The sequence below is a fragment of the Pongo abelii genome, chromosome 9 (genome assembly GCF_028885655.2).
Source record: "Pongo abelii isolate AG06213 chromosome 9, NHGRI_mPonAbe1-v2.0_pri, whole genome shotgun sequence".
NCBI lineage: Eukaryota > Metazoa > Chordata > Mammalia > Primates > Hominidae > Pongo > Pongo abelii.
Window position 1 is genome coordinate 45,970,292 of NC_071994.2, and position 24,516 is coordinate 45,994,807.

Below are 24,516 nucleotides of genomic sequence, written 5' to 3' on the forward strand. Positions count from 1 at the left end.
AAACATCTCCAAAAGGCTAAGGCATGGAATTTATGGAGAACATACAAGTGAATGCAGTATTTCCACATAGCTGGAGACCAAGCATCTGGAAAAATGTTAGCCTTGCCCTTCAGTGTTAGCATCATTTTACTGAAACAGAGTACCATAATAATTTGCTGACAGTAAATTTAAAAGTGCTTAATAGTGCAGTTTGCAGTTCTTTAACCATTCCAATCAGATGGTCTGCTCCAAAAGAAACTGCTGGGCAATTTAAGAACCAGGAAAATACTATGTCTGGCCATGCTTATCTGATCAGGAATGTTCTATGAAAGGCTGCAGCTTGTCTATGGAAGGAAGTGGGGACACACTTATCTTCCTGAAATGAACCATCTAGTTTATGAATATCAAGTTTTTAAAAAAGATGTTAATGCTTCTGTCATTCAGAGCATGACATGCAAATCCAACATGTCCTCATTTATGTTTCCTATAATTAACACCTTGGAATGGGAAGAATGGCACCAGCAGGAAAGGAATAAAAGAAAAATAGTTTTTCATTTTGGAGACACTCTGGGTTAATAATTACTACACAGATTTAGCAATACTTTGAAGGGTATTTTTTTGGCGGGGGTGGGGGTGATTAGAAAGAGAAGTTAAACAAATGTTGGTTGTGCTACAGGGATGGGTGGTAAGAAGAAATAGAAGAGAAAACAAGTAAACATGCAATTAAATGTAATACATTTTATGAAGAGAAAACCAAGTTGATATGGAGTGCACTGGAGGGAACCTAATCTTGAGCAAGGAGTCTGAAAAATATCTTGGAAGAAAAGCTTACAATCTATGTGAGAAAATAGGAAAAGATGGGGACTGGATATTATGGGAAGAAGAAGGAAACTAGAGAAAGAAAATCCAAAGAGTTCCAGCTAGAGCAATACCATGGACAGAGGCAGATTGTTGCTTTGATAAAATCTGACAATGGTTGGTGCAGGAGGAATATTGATTGAAAGTTAAAATGGAAAAGCTACTCAGAGCGAGTCACTGATGCTTCTGTAAGAAGGTTGGTGTTTATAATGAAAGCACTGGAAACTGTCTAAGTTTTTACAGCAGGGAAAAAATTTGATTATATTTATATTTTATAAGGATTATACTGGCTGCAATGCAGGAAGAACATTTTTGTGAGGGAGGAGTAAGACTGGGGACTTGAAGACTTGTGTTCTGAAATCAATTCAGGCATAAAACAAATATGAGTGGTTTATACTAGGAGGTAGGATGGAGGGGAAAAAAAAGATGCACTGTAGTGATTGATTGAATGGAAAAGTGAGGGAGAAGGAGACATCAAGGATAACTCCGGCTACATATGATCCAAAAATATCAGGAATGCAGGCATGTGATTGATGACAATATTTTTTTATCCTTCCCAAGACGTATCATAACAGTATTGTGGCTTTGGAGACTAATACAAAACTAAAAGAGTTTCTTCTTGTTAAATTGTCTGCTTTTTCAGTAAATGTTTCACACTGTTCCTATGTGCTAGGTACTACCCTGGTCTCCGGAAATACAATGGCAAAGACAGAACCCCTGCCCTCCTGGAGTTTATATTCTGGCTGGGCAGTGAAGCCATATGAAAAGTACTATTGTGTCAGAGAGTGATAAAGGCTACGAAGAACAATAACACAGCAATGGGAAGGAGGAAATGTATTATTTTATATAGGGGTCAGGGTCTGTCTGAGGAGGTAATGCTTGTGCAGAAACCTTTTTCATAGGAGGGAGGTGACAGTGAAAATATCTGAGGGAAGAACATTCCAAGCAAACAAAGCAGTAAGGAAAATACGATGTGGGTTAGTTGAAAGTAAATACATTAAAAAATTGTAATAAAATAAAATAATTTTTAAAAAGTAAGGAAAACATAACTGACATGTTTTAGGAAAATCAAGAAGACAATTACGGCCAGAAAAAGAGGATAAAAAGTGAGGGAGAGCACACTGAATGGTGAGGACAAACAAATTTAATAGGTAGGTGAGCCCAGAGTAACCAGGGCCTTATAGGGCATTGTAATAATTTTGACTTTTATGCAGTGAAAATGGGGAGCTATAAAGAATGTGAAGCAGAGGAATGACAAGATATAACTTAGGTTTCAATAATGTCCCCTTGGCTACTATGTTAAAAAGAGACTATAGGTCCATAACAGTGGAAGGAAGATGAGTTAGGAGGTTTTCTGCCATCATCTAGATCAGAGATTATGATGTTGTCATGTAAAAGGGTGATAGCAGTGGCGATCATATGAGGTTGGGATTTAAGATATATTTTAAAAGTTAAGCCAAAGAATTTGAATATGCAGTGCAAAATAAAGAAATCACAGATGACTTCAAGACCTCAGCCCAGAGAATGTGAAAGATTATAGTTTGCCATCAAATGTGATGAAAGAAGACTTAGAAGAAGCAATATGAGTCTATGGCCACACTACCCTTAACATGCCCAGTCTTGTCTGATCTTGAGAAGCCAAGGGTCGGGCCTGGTTGGTACTGGTTAGTTAGTAATATTGGGTATTGTAGGCTTAAAAAAAAGCAATTTGAGGGGGGAAAATCAGGACTATTCTGGATTACTGGAAACACTCAATAATTTTTCTATTATTTTTATTAATATCATACTTATGATCAATATATAAATCTGTAGGTGTGTAACAGTCAGAGAGAGTATTCCAAACAAAAGCTCAGAGGTTTGAAAAATTAAGGTGCATTTCAGTGACCTGAAGTAGTTTAGAATGGGCTGCAGTTTAAGATTTCTTTAAGGAGAAGTAGGAGATAAAGCTGGAGAGGTAGGAAGAGGCCCAATTATGGAAGTCTTTAGATATTATGCTATGGAAGTTTGACTCTATCTTTTAAGCACTGAGGAGGTACTGAAGTGTTTTTCTTAGTAAGATATTCTTTAATAAAATAATCTTCCAGGATCTCCCCTCATGGACTCAATCTATTTAGCTAAAATTGCTGCCACCGATAGATAACTTCAAGGTCTCTGTTAAACTGGAAAATGCTTTAAAACCACATTAGCCCAAAAAACCCAAAAACTGCTTATCGTTTCAGCCACTACCATAATAAATGCATAGATCTTGCTGTTTGATTAATCAATTCATCATACTTTGTATCTAAGTGAATATTTTCAGGAACTACTTTTTCTGATCATTCAGTGAGTCCTACTAGGAGCAAATGATGCAAATCATAAGAGTTATATTCCTTCTGAGTTAGGCTATTGGCTTCAATTAGCCTTTTCCCACATGATTTACAGTGCAGTGCATATTCTTGGATACAAAGACTTATGGCTAATTACTAGGGAAAGTTTGTAACTTGTGGGCTCCAGTTGCTCACAGTTTCACAGAAAGCTAGATTTTCTTCCTATTTATCCTTTGTGTTTATAGTTACAGTGGTGTTTGTATTTCCCAGGATATAGGATTAAAAATGAGGATATGAACCAAACTCTTGACTTTCACAGTTCAGTAGTGTGTGGTTGCTTGGTGAGAAGCAAGATCTGCTTGTCATCTAGTCAAGAATTATTTTCTGCATTACTAAATAAACAAGGTAATCTCTAACAGCTTTTATTTATTTGACAGAGAATGCCAATCTATTTAAAAGATTGGCTCCCTTCATTAATGGTAAAGTTACAAAGGGCCCTATGGAAAGGTGGACTGACAAAGCTATCAGAAATAGACAAAAATTTCTATTCTATTCTTGTTAATGACATTTCTTCCCCCATTCTTGATATAATATACTTTAACTTAGATGTCTTTTCAATACGGTTTGAATTAAAGTGATTACAACTTGAGATCTATAAAATGAAAAGACTGGACCATGTGAAATTGAGGGTCCTTGTCTATACTCATTCATTTATTCATTTATCAAATGTTTACTGAATTCAAATGTAATGTAAAAAGATATAAAAATCTGATTTTTCCCATGCCAGAGTTTTGATAGACAATAATGTAATAGTTGTTAAGGACTTCTAAGTCCCAAAGTTAGGTGCTAAACTATGTTTGCAACACTTGTAAAAATCAGTTGTGCCTGCATTAACCATTCGTCACCTTCCACATTTTTGGATGATTATTCCCATTTTACATGGAAAAGCTGAAGTTGTCCCTATTAACATAGCTGATGAGTAGTGGAATCTGAGAATAGAATCCAGGTTTCCTGATGCCAAATTGAGAATTAGAATGTTTGTCTTTCTTCAATTTGAGGAATCAATGAAGAACTAAGAAAATATTTGTAGAAGGATAAGTGGGGTAGCCTTTTGAATGAGATCTCAACTCTTCCTATGTACAAAGTCACCCGTGCTATCAATAATACAGTGAGAACTTTCTGTCAAATCTTCAATTTTAACTCCAAGAGATGAGAAGTAAATAATAGCAAAAAAAAAAAAAAAAAAAAAAAAAAATCCCTTCCAGGGACCATACCCAAGTTAAACATGCCACTATTCCAGGTGCTGAATCAGCTCACTCTTTCCCCAGAGCAGAACTCTGTTGCATAAATTAATTTTTGTTAGCTTGATAAGATGTTACATAAAATGTTTGTGGGAACAGAGAGAATATGAGCTGGAAAGATGATACAAATAAAATCACTTTACACTTGAATTGTACAGTGAGAGGTTGTAAGAACTGATAGAAGAATGAGAGAGACTTCAGTAGCAAAAGATAAATATAAGACATGGCTTTACTGTTTACCTGCTGAGTATCCTTGGGCAAGGAGCCTATTATTTCTGAGTCTCAATTTTATCCCCTGGTTAATTAAAGTTATCACTAGCTACAATTTCTAGACACTGACTGTGTTCCAGGCTTTCTACCAGTGTTTTAAGTACAATATCTCATTTAATCTCACAATAAAATTATGAAGTAAGTAATATCAACATCTCTTTTCTTTTTTTAGTGGCAAACTGACACTTAGAAACATTAAGTATATCTGATCCAATGTTACAGAGCTGGGTAAATAGTGGCAGCTTAACTAAAACTAAGCTAGTGTGACTTCAGAGATTGTGCTCTTCACCCCTTTTTTGTTTACTCTTTTCCTGTCTTAGGCACAAAAATGTTGAAAGGAATATGTAAAACAATGCACATGATCAAATAAGAGATTATGGCTCATTACTCACAGGAAAACATAATTTATTTTACCTCCTGTATAATCTGTTAGGTTTAATTGCCCTTGGGCACAGACAAAATGATCAAGAGGTAGCAGATTATAAAGCAAAGTATATGAAATTTGGATTCAGTAATACACAGGTTAGAATCCCAACTTGACTACTGACTGGCTGAATGACATTTATACATGTCCTCATATATGTCCAAAAGGATAATAGTAACTCCCTCACAGGAAATAACACACGCAAAAGTTTGGAGCTTACAATAGATGTATAGTAGATTAATGTAAATTTCACTTCACAGCGGCAGATTTAGTATCAAAAGTCAGGCCTCTGATCATCAATACAGTATACCAGACTCTTTTCAGTATACCAGACTGCATCTTTATTTTCTCGTCCAAATTCTTGTTTGTGAAAAAAAGACACTGATGTTTCCAATTAATTGAAATGACTTGAAAATGTGCTCTTTGTCTGGACAATGAGAGTAAAAATTGCTGGAGATATTTTTCCATGTCTTCAACCTGGAAAAATGAAAATCCTCGCAGGATCAAGGACAGGCTTGTGAAATAGCTCCAAGTGGCTCTAAGAATTGTGTGTCAAACCCATTTTTTATCCAAGGGAAGTATGCCGGATCTTTAGCAGAGATGTCATTCAAGAAAGAAGAAAAACTTTGAGTGGGTAGAACTGAAGTGATGAAAGGGGTACTGAACAGGGCAAGACTTCTCAGCTGCTCTAAACATGATCACATTCTCTCAGTCTTAGCAGGTTTAAGCTCCTCTTATCTTCTAGTTTGATGCCTCTCTTCTGCCATTCTTAATTTCTGGAAACATCCAGGGCAGGAAATTCTTCAAACCATATTCACATTTACCTGACTTCAATAGAATTTTAAAGGAGAATTTGCAACCCTCCTTTTACTAGTGGGTTCAACTAGATGGGCAATGCAGAGAAACCTCAAATCCTCATATTTCTCTTTTTCAGTGATGTCACAGAAGCCCTGCTTACTCCTTTCTGAGCATCAGGCACAAGAAAAGAAGCAACATTGATGATAGAAGTTGCCATTTACTGAGCAAGTAATCATGTGCCAGACAACCTGAGAAAGCTCAAATTGAGAAAAGTTAAATAATTATCTGTCTGTTATGGAGGTAAAGATGTACTTTTGCATTCATTCTCCCCCCAGATGCCCTTGCCACAGTCCTGTGATAACTGGAGAGGAAATAGAATAAATATTTTATTCTGTTATGGGAAGGGAGTAAGTATTCACCTTCTTAAAAATTCTTAAAATCTCCCCCAGTAACAGGGATGGGTAAAGCAATTACCGATAGATGTATGCTGGTAGGGATCTCTCAAAATACAGGCAAGATATAAAATATGAAAGAGCACAGAAGTCTTTGTTTCTGATCATTCTTTTTACCTGGTAAATTGACAATATACTTCAGGCAAACTATTACCCTCTGTCTACGTATCTGCAAGTCCGTGCGGCACAGAAAAGATAGTAGAATAAATTTCTCTGCAAAATTTTTCCTTGAGAAAAGGTTAAAAAAATCCCAAGTAACTAAGAAAAATTTTGACCATTATGTTCTCTTTATTTTAAGCTTTTAAAAATCATTTGTTATTACATACATAATTTAAATGTATTATTTTGAAAATTGGAAAATCATATAAGCAAAACAGGAAAAAAATAACCACTCAAAATTATATTGTGAATGAACAAAGCTGTTCAAAGTTGTTTGCTTTTTACTGATATCCCTAAATATTCTTGATCAGATACTTACTATATTTCAAAAACACTTGGATACTGTGAGAGGTTCAAAGCTTGTGAGAGTTTATTTAATAATAGTTACAGTAAATGAACCTATTTCTGAACAAATGTGGAGGAAAAAGTCAAGGTCTGCTATTTTTATAACATCAGCATATTTTTTCCAATTATTTTATACTAGACTGTATTCTAGCCTACACCTTGGGTAGTTGTGTCCAGTTCTCACAGTCTGATTCACAAATCATTGGTTATAGATACCTGATATCTACACAATTGTATTTATACACTCTATAATTCATATAATATACAATGGGGAAATGTAGTATAATTGGCAGGCTTGTCTGTACCACTGTAAATAACTAACTTGATTTACAGCCCAGTCCAATTTCCTACCAAAAAAAAAATGATTAATTGAGTGGCTTTGTAATACAGAAAGCATTTCAGTGCAAATTCTTCTTAAAATGTACAAGTGTTGGCCGGGCACACTTTGGGAGGCTGAGGCAGGTGGATTTCATTAGGCCAGGAGTTTGAGACCCTCCTGATCAACATGGCAAAACCCCATCTCTACTAAAAATACAACAATTAGCCGGGTGTGGTGGAGAACATCTGTAATCCCAGCTACTTGGGAGGCAGAGGCACAAGAATCGCTTGAACCCAGGAGGCAGAGGATGCAGTGAGCCAAGATGGCATCACTGCACTCCAGCCAGGGCGATGGAGTGAGACTCCGTCTCAAAAAAAAAAAAAAAAATAGTAATGTACAAGTGTGTGTGTCCAAGTCTTACACCATAAGAGAAATTCTTTCATTATTACATACATTTAAATTTTTCTTCTAAGAAAGAGGATAAGTATACTATCTTCCTTTAGGAGAACACAAGGTTTGGAGTCACATGTTCCTTGGGTGGAGTTGGAGCATCATGTTTATTCCACCATTGAGAGAGGGTGAACATAGAGCAGGCTGAGTTTCCATACCAACCTGGTTCCTAAGACTGTAAGAAGGTGTGCCTCTCATAGCACATGATGGATATCATCCAGTCTCTGGCTCTTGAATGGTTAAGCATTTTCTAATCACAGTAAATCCTAAGTAGTTTTAAAAATGTTCAAGAGATTATTAAGTGTTTTTCTTGTCAAAAAAAAGCTTATAATTTTCATTATTATCAAATAACACTGAGACATGATTATCTATAATATATATACATATATATGCATATTTTTTAAAAAAGACTTTTTAAAATCCTACATCTAGACCACAAGTTCTTAATGGGATGAGATTTTGTCTCCCAGGGGATATTTGGCAATGTCTGGAGAATTTTTCTTTAATTTTACTAGAGACATTTTAAAAGCTTTATTTAATTTTGAATGCTTTCACCACAAAGAAATGACAAGTGTTTAAGGTGATAGGTATGAAAACATTTTTGATGGTCACAACTGGAGGTGTACTACTAATTACATTTCATGAATAAAGTCCAGGGATGATGCTAAACATCCTACAATGCATAAGACAGCCCTCCACAACAAAGAATTATCTGAACTAAAATGTCAATAGTGTCTTCTAGGTTAAGAAATCCTGATCTATGACATTACAACCAGATCCCACAGAAATACAAAAGATCTGCACAGGCTATTATGAACACCACTACACACACAAACTAGAAAATCTAGAGGAAATGGATGAATTCCTGGAAACACATTATCTCCCAAAACTGAATCAGAGAGAAATTGAAATGCTGAATAGACCAATATCAAGTTCCAAAATTGAATTCATAATAAAATTCTACCATGCAAAAATGCCCTGGACCAGAGGGATTCACAGTCAAATTCTACCAGACATACAAAGAGCTGACCAATTCTACTAAAACTGTTCCAAAAAAATCAAAGAAAGGAACTCTTCCCTAACTCATTCTACAAAGACAGCATCACCCTAATAGCAAAACCTGGCAAAGGTACAATGATAAAAGAAAACTAAAGGCCATTGTGCCTGATGAACATAGCTGCAAAAATTCTCAACAAAATACTAGCAAACTGCATTCAACAGGATATGAAAAAGTTAACTCACCATGATCAGATAAGCTTCATTCCTGGGACGTGAAGTTGGTTCAATATATACAAATCAATAAATGTTATTCACTACATAAACAGAATTAAAAATGAAAACCATATGATTATCTCCATAGATGCAGAAAATGTTTTTGATAAAATCCAATATCTCTTCATGATGAAAACTCTCAACAGACTAGCCATTGTAGGAACATACCTCAAAATAATAGGAGCCATCTATGACAAACCCACAGCCAACATCATACTGAATGGGCAAAAACTGGAAGCATTCCCCTTGAGAACTGGAACAAGACAAAGATGTTCACTCTCACCACTCCTATTCAACATAGTATTGGAGGTGCTAACCAGAGCAATAAGGCAAGAGGAAGAAATAAAAGGCAGCCCTTTAGGAAAATAAGAAGTCAAACTGTCTCTCTCCATGCACAATACGATCCTATATCTAGAAAGCCCTAAAGACTGCCAAAAGGCTCCTGGAACTGATAAATGACTTCAGTAAAGCTTCAGGATAGAAAATCAATGCATAAAAATTAGTATCATTTCTATACACCAATAACTTCCAAACTGACAGCCAAATCAAGAACGTAATTCCATTTACAATAGCCACACAAAAATATACCTCGAAATATATCTAACCAAGGAGGTGAAGCACTTCTACAAGGAGAACTACAAAGCACTGCTATAATAAATCATAGATGACACAAACAAATGGAAAAACATTCCATGCTCATGGATTGGAAGAATCAATATCATTAAAATGGCCATACCGCCCAAAGCAACCTAAAAAATTCAATGTTTTTCATATCAAACTACTGATGTATTTTTTCACTGAACTAGAAAAAACTATTCTAAAATTCATTTGGAACCAAAACAAAAACACTGCATAGCAAAGCAATGCTAAGCATAAGGAACAAAGCTAGAGGCATCACACACTACCTGACAACAAACTATATTATATGGCTACAATAACCAAAACAGCATGGTACTTGTAAAAAAAGACACAGAGACCAATGGAACAGAACAGAGAACCCAGAAATAAAGCTGCACACCCACAGCCATCTGATCTTCAATAAAGTTGACAAAAATAAGCAGTGGGAAAAAGACTCCCTATTCAATGAATGGTGCTGAGATAGCTGGCTAGCCATATGCACAAGAATAAAACTGGACTCCTATCTTTTACCATATACAAAAAATTAACTCAAGATGGATTAAAGAATTAAATATAAGACCTCAAAGTGTAGAATCCTATAAAAAATCTAGAAAACACTACTATGGACATCAGCCTTAGGAAAGAATTTATGCCTAACTCTTCATAAGCAATTGCAACAAAAACAAAAATTGACAAGTAGGACTTAATTCAGCTAAAGAGCTTCTGCACAGCAAAATAAACTATCAACAAAGTAAGCAGACAACCTACAGAATGGGAGAAAATCTTCACAAACTATGCATCCGACAAAGGTCTAATATTCAGAATATATAAGGAACATAAGCAATTCAACAAGCAAAAACAACTCCATTAAAAAACTGACAAAAGACATGAACAAAAACTTCTCAAAAGATGACAGACATACAAACATATATAAAATAATGCTCAACGTTACTAATCATTGGAGAAATAAAAATCAAAACCACAGTGAAATACCATCTCACACCAGTTAGAATGGCTATTATTAAAAAGTCAAAAAACAACAGACGCTGGTGAGGCTGCAGAGAAAAGGGAACACGTCATACATTGTTGGTGGGAATGTAAATTAGTTTAGCTACTGTGTAAAGCAGTTGGGAGATATCTCAAAGAACTTAAAACTATCATTTGATCCAGCAATCCCATTACTGTGTATATACCCAAAATAAAACAAATCTTTCTACCAAAAGACACACGCACTCACATGTTCATTGCAGCACTATTCACAGTAGACATTCACAAATATATAGAATCAATCTAAGTGCTCAATAGTAGAGTGGATAAAGAAAATATGGTACATGGAATACTAAACAGTAATAAAAAGAATGAAATCATGTCCTTTGCAGAAACATGGATGAAATTGGAAGCCATTATTTTAAGTGAATTAACACAGGAACAGAAAACCAAGTACCTCATGTTCTCACTAATAAGTGGGAGCGAAACATTTAGGTAAATATGGACATAAAGATGGCAATGATAGAAACTGGGAACTACTAGAGTGGGAAAGGAGAGGGGGCAAGGGCTGAAAAACTAACTATTGAGTACTGTTCTCAGTACCTAAGTGACAGGATTACTCATCCTATGTCTAGGATTTTATTGCATCATGCAGTATGCACAGGTAAGAAACCTGTTCATGTAACTCCTGAATCTAAAATAAAAGTTGAAAAAAGGATTAAGAACACATATTAGGATCCACCTATATTCACATCCACAAACTCCTGCCTTCTTCCTTCTCTGTTTAGATGTGCAAGTCCACACCTGCATGTGCACACACAGGTGCCCGTACACACAAACACACACACACACACACACACACACACACACAGACACACACAGTCAGTTCCACACAGCCTGGTAGCTGAATCCCAGTTTGTGGCTGTTCAACGTCAGATAAGTAAGCAATATATCTTGTTCCATGATCAAGAGTACAAGCTGTAAGGAGTCAAAGACTAAAACCAGAAAATTTCAAGGGAAGTTTGAGAGGTATGGAAAAGGTTCCAAAGCAAGGAGTTTAAAATCAGAGCCAAGGTTTGAGAATAAATAACAGGGTTCACGGTGTGGTGGTTTTAAAATATGCCCACAAATACTTTGACAATCCTTTTTTTTAAGAGGTGGCTGGAGTGAGTCTCCTCTAAGGAATAGAATATGGCCAACGTGAACAGCATTTGATCAAGTCACAAAAAGCATTACACCTTCCTCCTGGCTTTCACTCTCTTTCTCATCACTTGACGTGGAGGATTCCAGTGGCCATGTTATAAGGCCTCTCATGTAGCCTGTGGAGAGGCCCACAAAATGAGAAACTGAGGCCTCCTGCCAATCGCCACATGAGTGAGCCATCTTAGAAACAGACTCTCCAACCTTCAGACAATTACTGGCCCAGTCAACATCTTGACTGCAATCTCATGAAAGTCCCTGAGCTAGAACCACTCAGCTAAGCTGCTCTCAAATTTCAAACCATAGAAACTATGAGATAGTAAACATTTGTTGTTTTAAGCCACTAAAAAAAAATAGAAATCCTGATCTAGACATAGCTCCCCATTTCGTATTTAATCTATCCTTCTTGTTGCTTGCAAATTTGCAAGTAAAAATACCAAATAGAAAACTTAGTCTCACATACTTCTTAGAGGGTTATTTTCTGCTGTTTTGTGACAGTTAACGTATCTCTGGATTTAGTGTAGCTCTTTGATTTTACATGTGAAAATTCTCTAGGAGGACTTCGTGTTGTTTCATGCTGTTTTGTAGGTGGCTACATTACATCCGTGTGGCATTCTGTCCTTTTAGTTCTTAGCCAGGTTGAGAAGAGAGCATTTACCAGCAGCCCTTTTCCATCCTAAGAGTGGCAAAACTACTCCTCTTACTGATTCTTCACTCATCTTTCTCTTTACACATCTCCATGCTAATTGTAAAACCAACTCAAACTAAGCACACAGAGAAGGAAGTTGAAGGGTAGGAGAAGAACTAGAATTATATGTTGTTTAGAAACCAAAGGAGGCAAAATGTTTGCTTAAGGGGGGTTATGAAAAGTTTAACGTTACTGAAATGTCATCAATGGAAAGTAAATGCAGAGTTGTTCATCTGTGTGTTACATACCAAACACAAGTGGGATTATTAACATCAGATAGGAATTTTCTTTAACAAATTATTTAAATGATTTTACTAAGTGTACTTGAATTTTGAAAGGCTGAATATTGCAAGCAATGAATAAAACCAATAACTAGGGGGATAAGAGAACATGCTTCAGACTAAACATAAGTGGATTCTATATAGCTCAAATGGGACCATTTACTTAGTCTTAAAATTAAAACAAATCAAATGAAAGATTTAGTATAATCATGCCACAAGACATTCACAATTCATTTGCATTTTTCCTTTGGCACTATGAGTCTCAAGGCATCTAGCACGACTATTCGAAGGCAAATAGACTTATTTAATGTTTATTGCTAATGATCAACATGACAAAATAACTCAGACAAGATAATGGCACAGATTTTCAGTGTTTAGCCTATAATTTATTTAGATCCCTTGCACACAACTGACTGAAAGATAAGTACTTTATTCATTCCATGAAAAATCTGATAGAATTTGAGTATTGGCCAATATTAAGTGGAATGACTTTGCTACAGATGAAATATAGCATTAAATGCAGAGAAATATTGTTTTATTTCATTGTATTTTTTCCCTTTATGATGATTGTGCAAGAGTTCAAGAATATGCAATTCTCCATGTCAACTTTAATATTTACATAGGGACCCATGCTTGCCTATCTCTGTCTAACTTTTTCCCTGGTCTTGATTTTCTCCTTTATATTTTTCTGACTTCACATTACAAACCAGACTGTAAGCACTGATGCAATCACCCACTTACTGAGCAGAGAAAAGGACAAAGGACAAATCAAGACGGCATGAGACACCATAATCAATTCCTCCTGGTCTGCCACTGATCACAGGCCCTGGTCTAAGGTAATGTTTCCCTCCAGTTATTTCTAATGTAAAAAAATAAGAATGTTACAGTAGTTGCTATAGTTAAATATCCTGAGGTGCTTGGTGAAAATGCAGATTCATGAAACCACCGCCTGATATTCCATCTAGTTTGGAGAGGTGGCCAAGAATATATATTTTAATAAAAAATCCATGTAGTATCCTTGAAAAAACCCACACAAGGTTTGATAACACAGGCTTTGTGGGATACAACTGTGTTTTATTCTCAGTTCTAATAATTGCATACGTTACTTACACTAGCTAAATTTTAGTTTAATTACATATAAAATAAGAGCAATAATATCTAACTCCTTTGTTTAATCTTAAAATATTCATTTAAAAATCCTAACAATTATTGCATAACAAATGACATATCATTAATGGTAGTATCCATGATTATAGACATTATCATTATTACCATTCTGTCCCCATTAATTCTGTGTATTCAGTTTAGGGAAATACAGCAGTTCTACAGAAAGCAGTAAGAATCTTCTAGTTTTTTTTTTTTTTTTTTCATTTTAAAAAACCTACTTAAAATTAAATGTAGTGCAGTAAAGACATGTGTCCTAAGCTACCCTTAAGTTTCTTTGCTTTTAGCAAGAATTCTTTAGCTCTATGTGGTAATTCTCTTGTGCTGCTCAAACGCAGTACATGGCTCTTTCATATTTTTTTTTTAAAAAAACAGTTATTATTTGATACATTTTTATTTGTTGATAATGTCACAAAATATAGAAACAGTGGTGCAAATATTGTTTACCGACTTCCTTATTGAACAATTTTAGTTACCTTTTGACATCTTTTTAAAAGGATTAGACTGCCTCATAAATATACAGGCAGTGCAATGTAATAGGTTGGTCAGGGTGAGAATAAATGGGCACATTAAAAAAATGTTATCTAAATTCAGAAGCTTCTAAACATGAAGGAAAGGAAACAAGAACTTTGCTTATATCTCTGGCACCAGATGAAGACACCTCCCCCGTCATGTAATAATAAGGATAATAAATGCGACATCCTATTTCCGTTTTTCTATGCTATGATATGAAAAGTGGTAAGTCTGACATTCCAGAGCCAGAAAAAAAACACAATGTAGTGATTTTACCCTAACAAAACGCATGGAAAAACAAACTGAAATATTCGCTTTTACGTGTCATAAACCCCTTGTTTGCACTGACACATACATTGGCATTGAACATCAAATTTCACTTATACACAAATAGGAGGACTTCTCCAATCAATAAGAGTTGGATTTTGCCAAATAGTGCCAAATGTAAACACAACATTTATTGCAAATAGAAAGTTGCACATAATGTAATCTTACTTACACTAATTGGCTTATATTATCAGGTCTATGAATGATAATGTTCCTAATAAACCAATATTAGAATAAAATCTCAAGCACACCAATAAACCTGCTGCTGGAGTTATTTAATGTGGTTTTACGCAAGGAGCATGTGCTGCTAATTTAGATTCCGTTGACAGAGCAGATTGTTATAATTCTAATAATTGTGTGTGATGCTACCCAATAGATGATAAGTGACGCAGGTCAGTTCATCAGGCTTTATCTCTAATTAGCACTAAAAATGTACACTGAGCTATAGCAGAGAAAAGACTTGACCTTGCTAAATTAAATGCATTGGAGGGAAGGCAAATGAAGCTCTATTTTCAGAGAGAGGTAGCCTTTTAAGCAATGACAGAAAGGTACCCACTTTAGGAGAGCCACATCCACCATCACAACACAATGTATCAAGTCAACCCACAGTATTATTCCTAAAGAAAGAGCTGTTATTCTTTCTGAATCAATCTTTCTACCAATCTTTCTCCCTATCCCCCACAAAACAAGCTAGATTACCTTTCTCGCAGTGGCTTCCTGTGAATCCAGATGGACAGACACATTTGTTAGGAGCCACACACGTTCCACCGTATCTGCAGCCCTCTTCACAGAAAGCTGTTGCAAGAGAACAAAATATTTATCTTAGATAAAATGCAATAAATAAATTCATGGTAAACAGCAGGAGCATTGAAGCAATTCTTTCTTTGTTGCATAGGGAATACACATCTGTATTGATATATTTAAAAAATCCATACAGAAAAAGAAATAAATGTAATAATACCTATTTCACTGGTTTATATGAAATCAACTGAAATAACGGATGTAAAATGTTTAGCACAGGGCTGGCATGTGCTAAATGGTAGCTAGTAGTAAACGCTATAACTCTTACTCTCATTTATACATTTGAAATCAAATAGAATAAATTGAGTAACTAGGAAGGGTAGGGTCAGGATGAAGGTAAAGGCCTTTTTAATGTTCACTATTTTGTAACCTAATCTTTTTCACTAAACATCTCTTATGACAATAAAAACTTTTATGTTCTTTAAAAAAGATTTTTGATAGTCGATATAGTTTAATATATATAATATAAATGTAACTAATCATTTACATTTGAATATATAAGCTGTTTCCAATGTTGTGGTAATAAAAACAACGCCTTGTCCTAATGGCTAAAATGCTTAGCACAACCTGAATTATTCCTTTATGAAAAATGCCTCAACGTGGAAATGCTGGTCCCAAGGGTATGGATTTTTAGGTTTTCTTGATAAGCATTGCAAAGCTATTGTTACTCCTTCCCAGTGCTATCCTGTCAGCCTTCCCAGACCAGGTTAGTTCCCCTTAGTACATACTTGCATAGCATAAAATAGCTCCATGAACCTCTCCATTGCAATAGTAAATACAATTGTAAATTTACATATAATTTATTACCATCTCCTGCTTTACCAACTGAACTGTAAGACCCATAAGAAGAAGCAGCATAATTGTTTTTACTCACCACTATATTGTAGCCTCAGTATCTATTCACATAGCAGATGCTCAAAACTGATTTGTTAAATGAATTAATCTATATTTTACAGGTTGTTCTGATAGTAAAACTCTCATTCTAACAATTCTGCAACTCTTCCATCCAGTTAATTTAATATCAAACCTTGCTGGATAACCAAGAATTTAGTGTACTGAACATGCAAAATTTCTCATTAATGAAGATATTGCAACTGTTAACCCTGAGTTTATTTTATTCACAAGAAAGATAGGTGAGCAAATGTTTTAAATTTTAATTGTAGTTTGAAAAAGTCACCCTAGAAAAATATCATGGTTATATTTTGCCATGATCACTCAAAATTAATATGAGTTTAACTTCAAAAGCCACATGATGTGTTCAGAAAGTTGAACACTATTCCAAATACGTAGAACCCCTCACCATATTGTTGTTTTCCACATCATTTAATATCCCTTGAATGATTTAACATTTCATAGCTTCAGCAATTAATTTCAACTTCCTTTGCCTCTGCCAAAGGATAGTGTGTACCTTAGAATTCAAATATCATCTCCTATTTCTAGCATCTTAGAACACTTCGCCTTTGCAAAAAAAAAAAAAAAAAAAATAGTACCTGCCATGGTAAGTTCATCACAAAAACCGAAATATATAAAATACACATGTACAGATGTATGCAAAATCTCTTGTCCCAAAAATTATACCTTGTGGGCTCTGGTGACTGACATTTCAAAGAACAGTAAAGTGTTTTTGCAAGCTAAAAATAACAGATGGAAAGCCAGTAAGAAAAAGTTTTAAGTAACACCAAAAGAAGGCAGGGGCTTGAAAAGAGAAGGCTCAGCTTGGATTTCTTTAGTGCAGAATTGAAACAGCACTTCATCTAAGTTTTGCAGACCTGGTTAGGAGACTTGATGCTGTTTCATGGTAGGTATATGCGTTTGATTTACTCAGTCCTTAAGTAGAAATGATGATACAGTGGAGGGTTTTATGAGGAGAGCACGAGATGTCTGTGATGTTCTAAGGATGTGCAGATATTAGAATAAACAGAGTAGTATGATGATTAAATGAGTTAACATTTACAAAGAACTTAAAATGGTGTTCGGCACATAGTGTTATATAAGTATCCTGTTAAATAAAATTAGCTGATAACAGAATTGTTATGACTGTGAAACATGGACACAGACCAGGAACAAATTGTCTAATATCCAGACAATATAAACCCGATATTAGAATACAATCTAATCATCATCATACAAGGTGTTCAGCTTCACCAAGATGGGCTTAAGACATCCCTTTTCATTTATGCTTGATTTCCTTCCTAACAAGGGTAGTTTTTATTCTTTTCATGGAGGTATCTGATAGGTATATTGTTCTTGTTACAGAAATGGTGAACTTGAGGCTCTGAAATCAAGTGCTCTAAGACTGCATAGGAAGAAAGTAGCAGAGACAAGATTCAAGTAAAGACATCTTTGCATTTGAAATCTTACCCCTTCCTTATTTGTTACAGTGTGGGTTAATCTACAATCCAGTGTTCACAAAGGCGTGTTTATTTTATTTTTAAAATAGTTCCATAAGGGCTCAGGGAACTGACTAAAAATTAAAAGAAAAAAAAGAAACCAATGCCTAAATTGCACATGTCACATTAAAGGATAGGGATGAAGAGCTATTCAAGATAATGTACCTATTATCTAATTTCTATTTTTGCCTGAGACTAGTCACATTTCTCCCAATCCAGGCATACATTATTTTTAATGATATTTATCTGAAATAACCAAGAAATCATTCCCTAGTTGAACCTTAGACAATACACCAAAGTAATTTCAACACAAAGCAAATAAAGAAGGGATATGTCATCAAAAACATAAAATACTATGTGGAAATTAAGATTAATTCAAGCTTTCTTTGAATGTGTAATCAAATATCAGAAGATACTGATGTATCTTAGTCTAAAGATTGTGCATGGATTATTCATATATGGACAGGCTCTTCTTGATTGACTATGAACTCAGAATTTCAATGAAAAGGACTCTGATATGCAGAGGACTGGTAATTTGCACAGCATTATTTAGTTGATGGTAGAAGCAAAACAAGGAGCTGGGTCACTGCTACATTGTCTTTCTAGTTTGTGAGGAGATGGGCTGGCACAAATTTTATGGTCCTAATTCTGGCTCTATATTTATTAACTGTATGAACTACAGCAAATCATTCCACTCCTCTGTGTCTCAGTTTTCTCAAGAAAAAAGCAGCTGAGGATAATAATAACACTCATGCTGGGGGGATTAAATTAAGTTACCAATGTAGACCCACCCAGCATAAGGCACAGCCAATGGAATGTGCTCACGAACTGGATGTGATTCTTGTTATTTATCACCAGGACTCTGCTTTTCCAGATAATGATACAGTTATGAACCAGTTTATGTTCTAGATTCTAAAGATGCAGCAGTAAGACAGCAAAAATCCCTGTGCCATGGAACTTATTCTTTAGTGAGGACTCCTCGTCACTCCTTCCTTAACTTAGTGCCCTTTGTAATATCATGTGGTTTGCAACGAAACTTAGAATCATAGCTCCTTTGAAAACTCAGAGAAACTCAGGTACCATGGATATGTGACTTCATATGTTGGTTCTTCTTCAACTGCTACCCAGATTCTGAAGCGTGGCAAAAATAGATTGTGTGTGTGTGTGTGTGTGTGTGTGTGTGTGTGTGTGTGTAGTAAGATAAACCTGAATCTGTCATTATAGTGCCATTTGTTATTAACTTACTGCCCTGGAGGAGATGTTAGATTGGATCAACTGTAAAATGGTATGCTTCTAATATTGAAAGAACTCTTTTCATTGTGCAAGAAAATAAAATTACAAAACTTGTATTTGAGAGAGGTTCAATCCACAGAAAGAGTACTTTTTTACATTAAAATATAAAATATTCTCAGCATGTAAAATAAAATGTGGGTATTAAGGGGAACAAAATGGGAAGGTGGGTTTGCAGATGCCAGGTTTGTGGATGTCCAGTAGCATCACCATGTACTCAATTCAACAAAAGCAGTTCTACACTAATAAAAAGTAATAGCCCTTCACTTTCTAAACACTTCTCATAATCTTCTTAAAGTTTAATGGCATATATTTCATTCCTAGGGACACCCTGAAATCCTGAAACAGTAAGTAAACATACAAATTTCAACACCATCTGTTAGAAGGTAAACCTTTTCTTCCTTCCTAGTTTCCTTGAGGAAGAATTTTCCTTGAGGCAGCATTTTCCTGAAGCTAATTTCTGACATCTGCCTGCTGACTTTGCTCATCCTACCCTATGGAGGTGGAGGGATATATTTTGTTGGTAAATTTGGGAAAGATATATATCATGATGATGCTTCTCAAGTGGGAGAGGCAGGAGGATGGGCTGGGAAGCTCTGTGTGATTCGAAGCAGACAATTGTTGCATTTCCAGCTTTATTTTGGGTAGCATGTTAGTAGGTATGAATTACGTTATTAAAAATAATTTTAAATAAATAAAAACTGGCCACTATAGACAGTGATTACAAGCTGTCAGGAACCAAAGATTATAATTAATTTGACCATGTCTGCCTAAAATCCAAAATGGGAAGGAAATCATTAAAATCTGGTCATGTTCAGCAAAGGACCATGCCCGCCATTCTTCTTTCTTGAGAATGAGCTGACTTCAGACATTATCAGTTTTCCTTACTTCTTTAATGACACTTTCCTCTCTGGAACTCAGTGGATAAGTCGGCCTTCTTCTGTGTTCATTTTTAGCAAGCCAGCTCGGTTTACAGATGGAAACTCATTTCTCCAACCCAGCTCTGTTAATAATAAAAGTGATATCATCACCTTTACATTTGCTTTTTGGTTTCATTCCTCACCTCGTTCACAGCATATTTATCAAATATGGTTGTCAGAAGATGGAGGGAGGAACAATGTGGTCCTATTACTTGGTGAGTCGAGACCACGAATGTTTAAACATCCTACAATGCACAGGACAGCCCTATACGAAAAAGAATGATCTGGCCCAAAATGTCAATAGTGGTGAGGTTGAGAAATTCTGCCCCAACTTTACACAATTAAGTTTATGAAGTGTCTTCAGGAGCAAAATTTTATTATTTTAATCCTGTTTTCCATTCTTCCCTCCTCAACCTCTCCCCCAAAATAGTTTAAAATATCGAGGAAAGATAAGAGTAAAAATTAGTAACATGACCAGTTGAATATAAAAACAAACATCCAGATGTCTACAATACTTGCTTTTCATATTACATTCTGTTCTAAAGCACAGAGTATATTACAAAATTTAATTATTTACTTCAAAAATCACTTTCGACACTATCAGTTAGTATATATGTTTGTGTCAGCAGTTCCAGTAGCCATTTATGCCGTCCTTTCAACAGTAATCACAATAATAATGACGATACAAATGGTAAATTCTGTTTGTTGAAAACTTATTAAATGCCAGGCACTGCAGTAAAGCCTGATATCATAATTCCATTTCATCCTTACAGTAACACTGTCGATTAATCATATTATACTCATTGTCAGTTGAGAAAGCTGGCTTAGATAAGCTAAATAAGTTATCGAAGTTTGCACCACTGCACAGTGGCATCCTGGGTTTCAAGCCCAGAGTCTTAACCACATCACTAAGCTTTCTCCATTTAGGGCTCTACCACCTACTATGTGCAGATAATGTACTGGGTGTTGGGAAGTCTACAACTAGTCGTGAAAATTGTCCCCATCCCCAAGAATCTCACAGTGGAATAGCAGAGAGAAAGGCATATAAAACCAAGCATAATAAAATGTGATAAATGCTACTGCAGTAGCACGAACACAGTGTTGAAAGAACAAAGAGGAGAAAATGATTAACTATGCCTGGTGGGCTGATGCAAAGCTGCACAACAAAGCTAGCATTTGAGATGGGCCTGGAAGAATGAATGGGCTTTTTGCCAGGTGGAGAAGTACAGGAAAAGGGACATTTCAGGTCAAAGTTTTGTCCTGAGGAAAGGCACTAAATAGAAGAAAATGAAAAGGTGTTTATAACTCACACTGAGGTGAGGGGCTGAATATTTAAAAAGAATGCAGTAAGCCATTCAGAGAAGCAGGTGCATTTTAGAATCTGTGAACCATCCCTTTCACCTTCTCATCTCCCTGCTACCTCTTGGATTTGTTGGTTACCTTAAGGCACAATCATTTACCACTAGATACCTGCATATGGACTTTTGCCCTGTCTATTATTTGAGTTAGTCAGTTTAAGACTATGTATTGCCAACTTTACAATAAAAGAATATGAAATAAAATTTTTATTAAAGACCTTTATATGCACATACAAATAAACAGAAACATAAAATGTATTCTTAGTATGTATAATGCATTCTGATATTTTCTACTCTATTCTACTCTATTCTATATCATTTATAAAGTGCAGCTATGATCCAGTGACTTGTTTTTGCAATCCACTAAAACTGAAGTTTAAAAATCACTTGTTTACCCTTTTAGTCCACAGCATTTTGTGATAGGATGGGGGAATGAAGTCTTTTTTTTTTTTTTTTTTTTTTTTTGAGACAGAGTCTCGCTGTGTCACCCAGGCTGGAGTGCAGTGGTGCAATCTCGGCTCACTGCAACCTCTGCCTCATGGGTTCACGCCATTCTCCAGCCTCAGCCTCCAGAGTAGCTAGGATTACAGGCACCCGCCACCACGCCCGGCTAATTTTTTTGTATTTTTAGTAGAGATGGGGTTTCACCGTGTTAGCCATGATGGTCTCGATCTCCTGACCTCATGATCCACCCACCTCGGCCTCCCAAAGTGCTGGGATTACAGGCATAAGCCACCACGCCTGGCCTGAAGTCTTTTACATTACTCCTGAAATCTTCAAATTGAGATGTTGCTCTTAGTTCTAGAAATATTTATATAAGAAAAGTGCTATCTTCCATGAATGTAGGTATAACAGAGACAATATGGCCTCCACAGGTGAAAATATTTATTATCCAGGCCTCTGCAGAAAATCTCTACTATAGAGGATAAATTAGATGGGTGAGGCATGGGTTGAGGAGACAGATAATACACTCTTCTGCATTTCATTTTTGGCCAGTGTATATGCTTCTCTAACCAGACTGCAAGATTCTTAGGGCCTAAGATCACATTTTTTGCAACTCTGAATTCCTATATATCATCTTGAACCCATGTGATAATAAACTCATATTTATTATTGAAGTAAATTTATTATATAAGAGAAAATAAAAATTTTGAGAGGATAGTCTTATAGTAACTATATCATAATATTTGAGATAAACATTTTAAAGTCAGATCAATCCAGCTTAAAATATCAAGAGATTCTGGGGAAGATGGCAGATAGGAGACAAAGCTAACATGTAGCTCCCACATGGACGGACGGAACAGCATTTGGAGACTCACACCATGATCTTTTGTTCCAAGAACCACTGCAGGAACATACCAGGAAAACTGAAGGAATTCACCAATCCTTTGAAAGAAGCAAGTTCTGTGAAACAGGTGAAAAACTGTGAGTGCCCAAAATGTGAAAAGGGGAAAAACCTACCTCGGAACACACATCTCCACTTGGCAATCTGAAAATCCAGATCACCAAAGAAGGATTTAACCTTACCTAGAGATGAAATGGGTTTACGGAGTCTCAAGAAATTTGAAAGTACAAGTAGCACAGGAAATACCTTGAACATACTCCCAGCCTCCAACTTGAGCCCCAGGAAGCCATCCCTTGACTATATCTCACAGGGGACCTCGGGGCAGGCAGCCAGTGGAATTGGGAAAGGGTCCTGGGGCAAAGGAAGCTCCCACCTGAAATTGGCAGTGGTTTTGACTGGGTACAAATTTTCTTGAGTGAAGTCTGGGGGATGAGTGGGAGCGTCTGTAGATAGGAGCTTTCTCAGAAGAGTAGCTCATGGCCTGGGGCAAGGCCTGAGCAGAGCACTGTGGGAGTGAGACTGGCCTTGCCAACTGTATGGGAGCTAGGTGAGGCCTCTCGCTATCCCCCACTTCCCTGGTGAATCATATAACACAGCAGAGGTGGCCAAGATCCCCTCTGGAACATAACCCCATTGGCCTGAGAACCACTCCCCCATTCCCCATTGTGGCTGCAGCAAGCCCCACCCAAGGAGAGTCTGAGCCCAGACTTGCCTAAGCCTGCCCCCACCTGATAATATTTATCTACCCACCCTGATAGCCTAACACAAAAGACAATCTTTTGGGAGTTTTATGGCCCATCCCATTGCCTGAGAAACCAAAATACTTACCCTGGCCATCTTAGGGCAAGCTTAGAGCCCCCTACTACTACTGCAGCTAATTCTCTCTTGAAAGTACCACCTCTTGGCTGGAGGCCAACCAACTCCATTATAGCAATTCAGGACAGAATAACTCTGATCTCACAAAGAAGAAGACAACACCTAATTCCACGGCCCACAACATCTTGGCTAACCAGAAGTCGTAAGGGTGTCTATGTGACAACTTCACTGCTAGTATAACCAGCATTCAAGAAAGCCAGCACACTAAACATATCCACAACCAAGGACCCTCATAGAGTCTACTTCACTTCCCTGTCACATCTAACAGAGTAGGTGCTGGTATCCATGGCTGGAAGATTTGAAGACAGATTACGTCACAGGACTTTTGCAGACCCCCTCTAGCACCAGCCTGGAGCATGGTAGCTCTGCTGGGTGGCTAGACCCAAAAGAACCATAGCAATTACTGCAGTACAGCTCTCAGGAAGTCCTATCTCTGGGGAAAGTGGGAGAGCATTATATCAGGGGATCATCCTGTGGGACAAGAGAATCTGAACAGCAGGCCTTGAGTTTCAGACCTCTCCACTGAATTAGTCCACTCAAATGAGAAAAAAAAAAAAAGAGAAAAGGAAAATAATTCTGGTAATATGACAAGACAGGGTGCTATAACACTCCTCAAAATCACACCAGTTCCCTAGCAATGGAGCCAAACCCAGAAGAAGTCTCTGAATTGCTAGATAAAGAATTTGAAAGGTTGATTATTAAGCTACTCAAAGAAATACCAGAGAAAGGTGAAAACCAACTTAAAGAAATTAAAAAACAGTACAGGATATGGGTGAAAAATTCCCCAGATAAATAGATATCATAAAGGAAAAACAATCACAACTT

General features: G+C 36.4%; 1 protein-coding gene across 2 annotated transcripts in view; it reads right to left on the minus strand.

Annotated features, from left to right (window-relative positions):
• NELL1 (neural EGFL like 1) overlaps window positions 1-24,516 on the minus strand; it is a 926,144-nt gene that overhangs the window by 190,964 nt on the left and 710,664 nt on the right. For both annotated transcript variants that reach the window (XM_002821956.3, XM_002821957.4), the window contains exon 15: window positions 15,411-15,506. In XM_002821956.3, coding sequence (XP_002822002.3) covers window positions 15,411-15,506 — 96 coding nt within the window. The remainder of the gene's footprint in view (window positions 1-15,410; window positions 15,507-24,516) is intronic.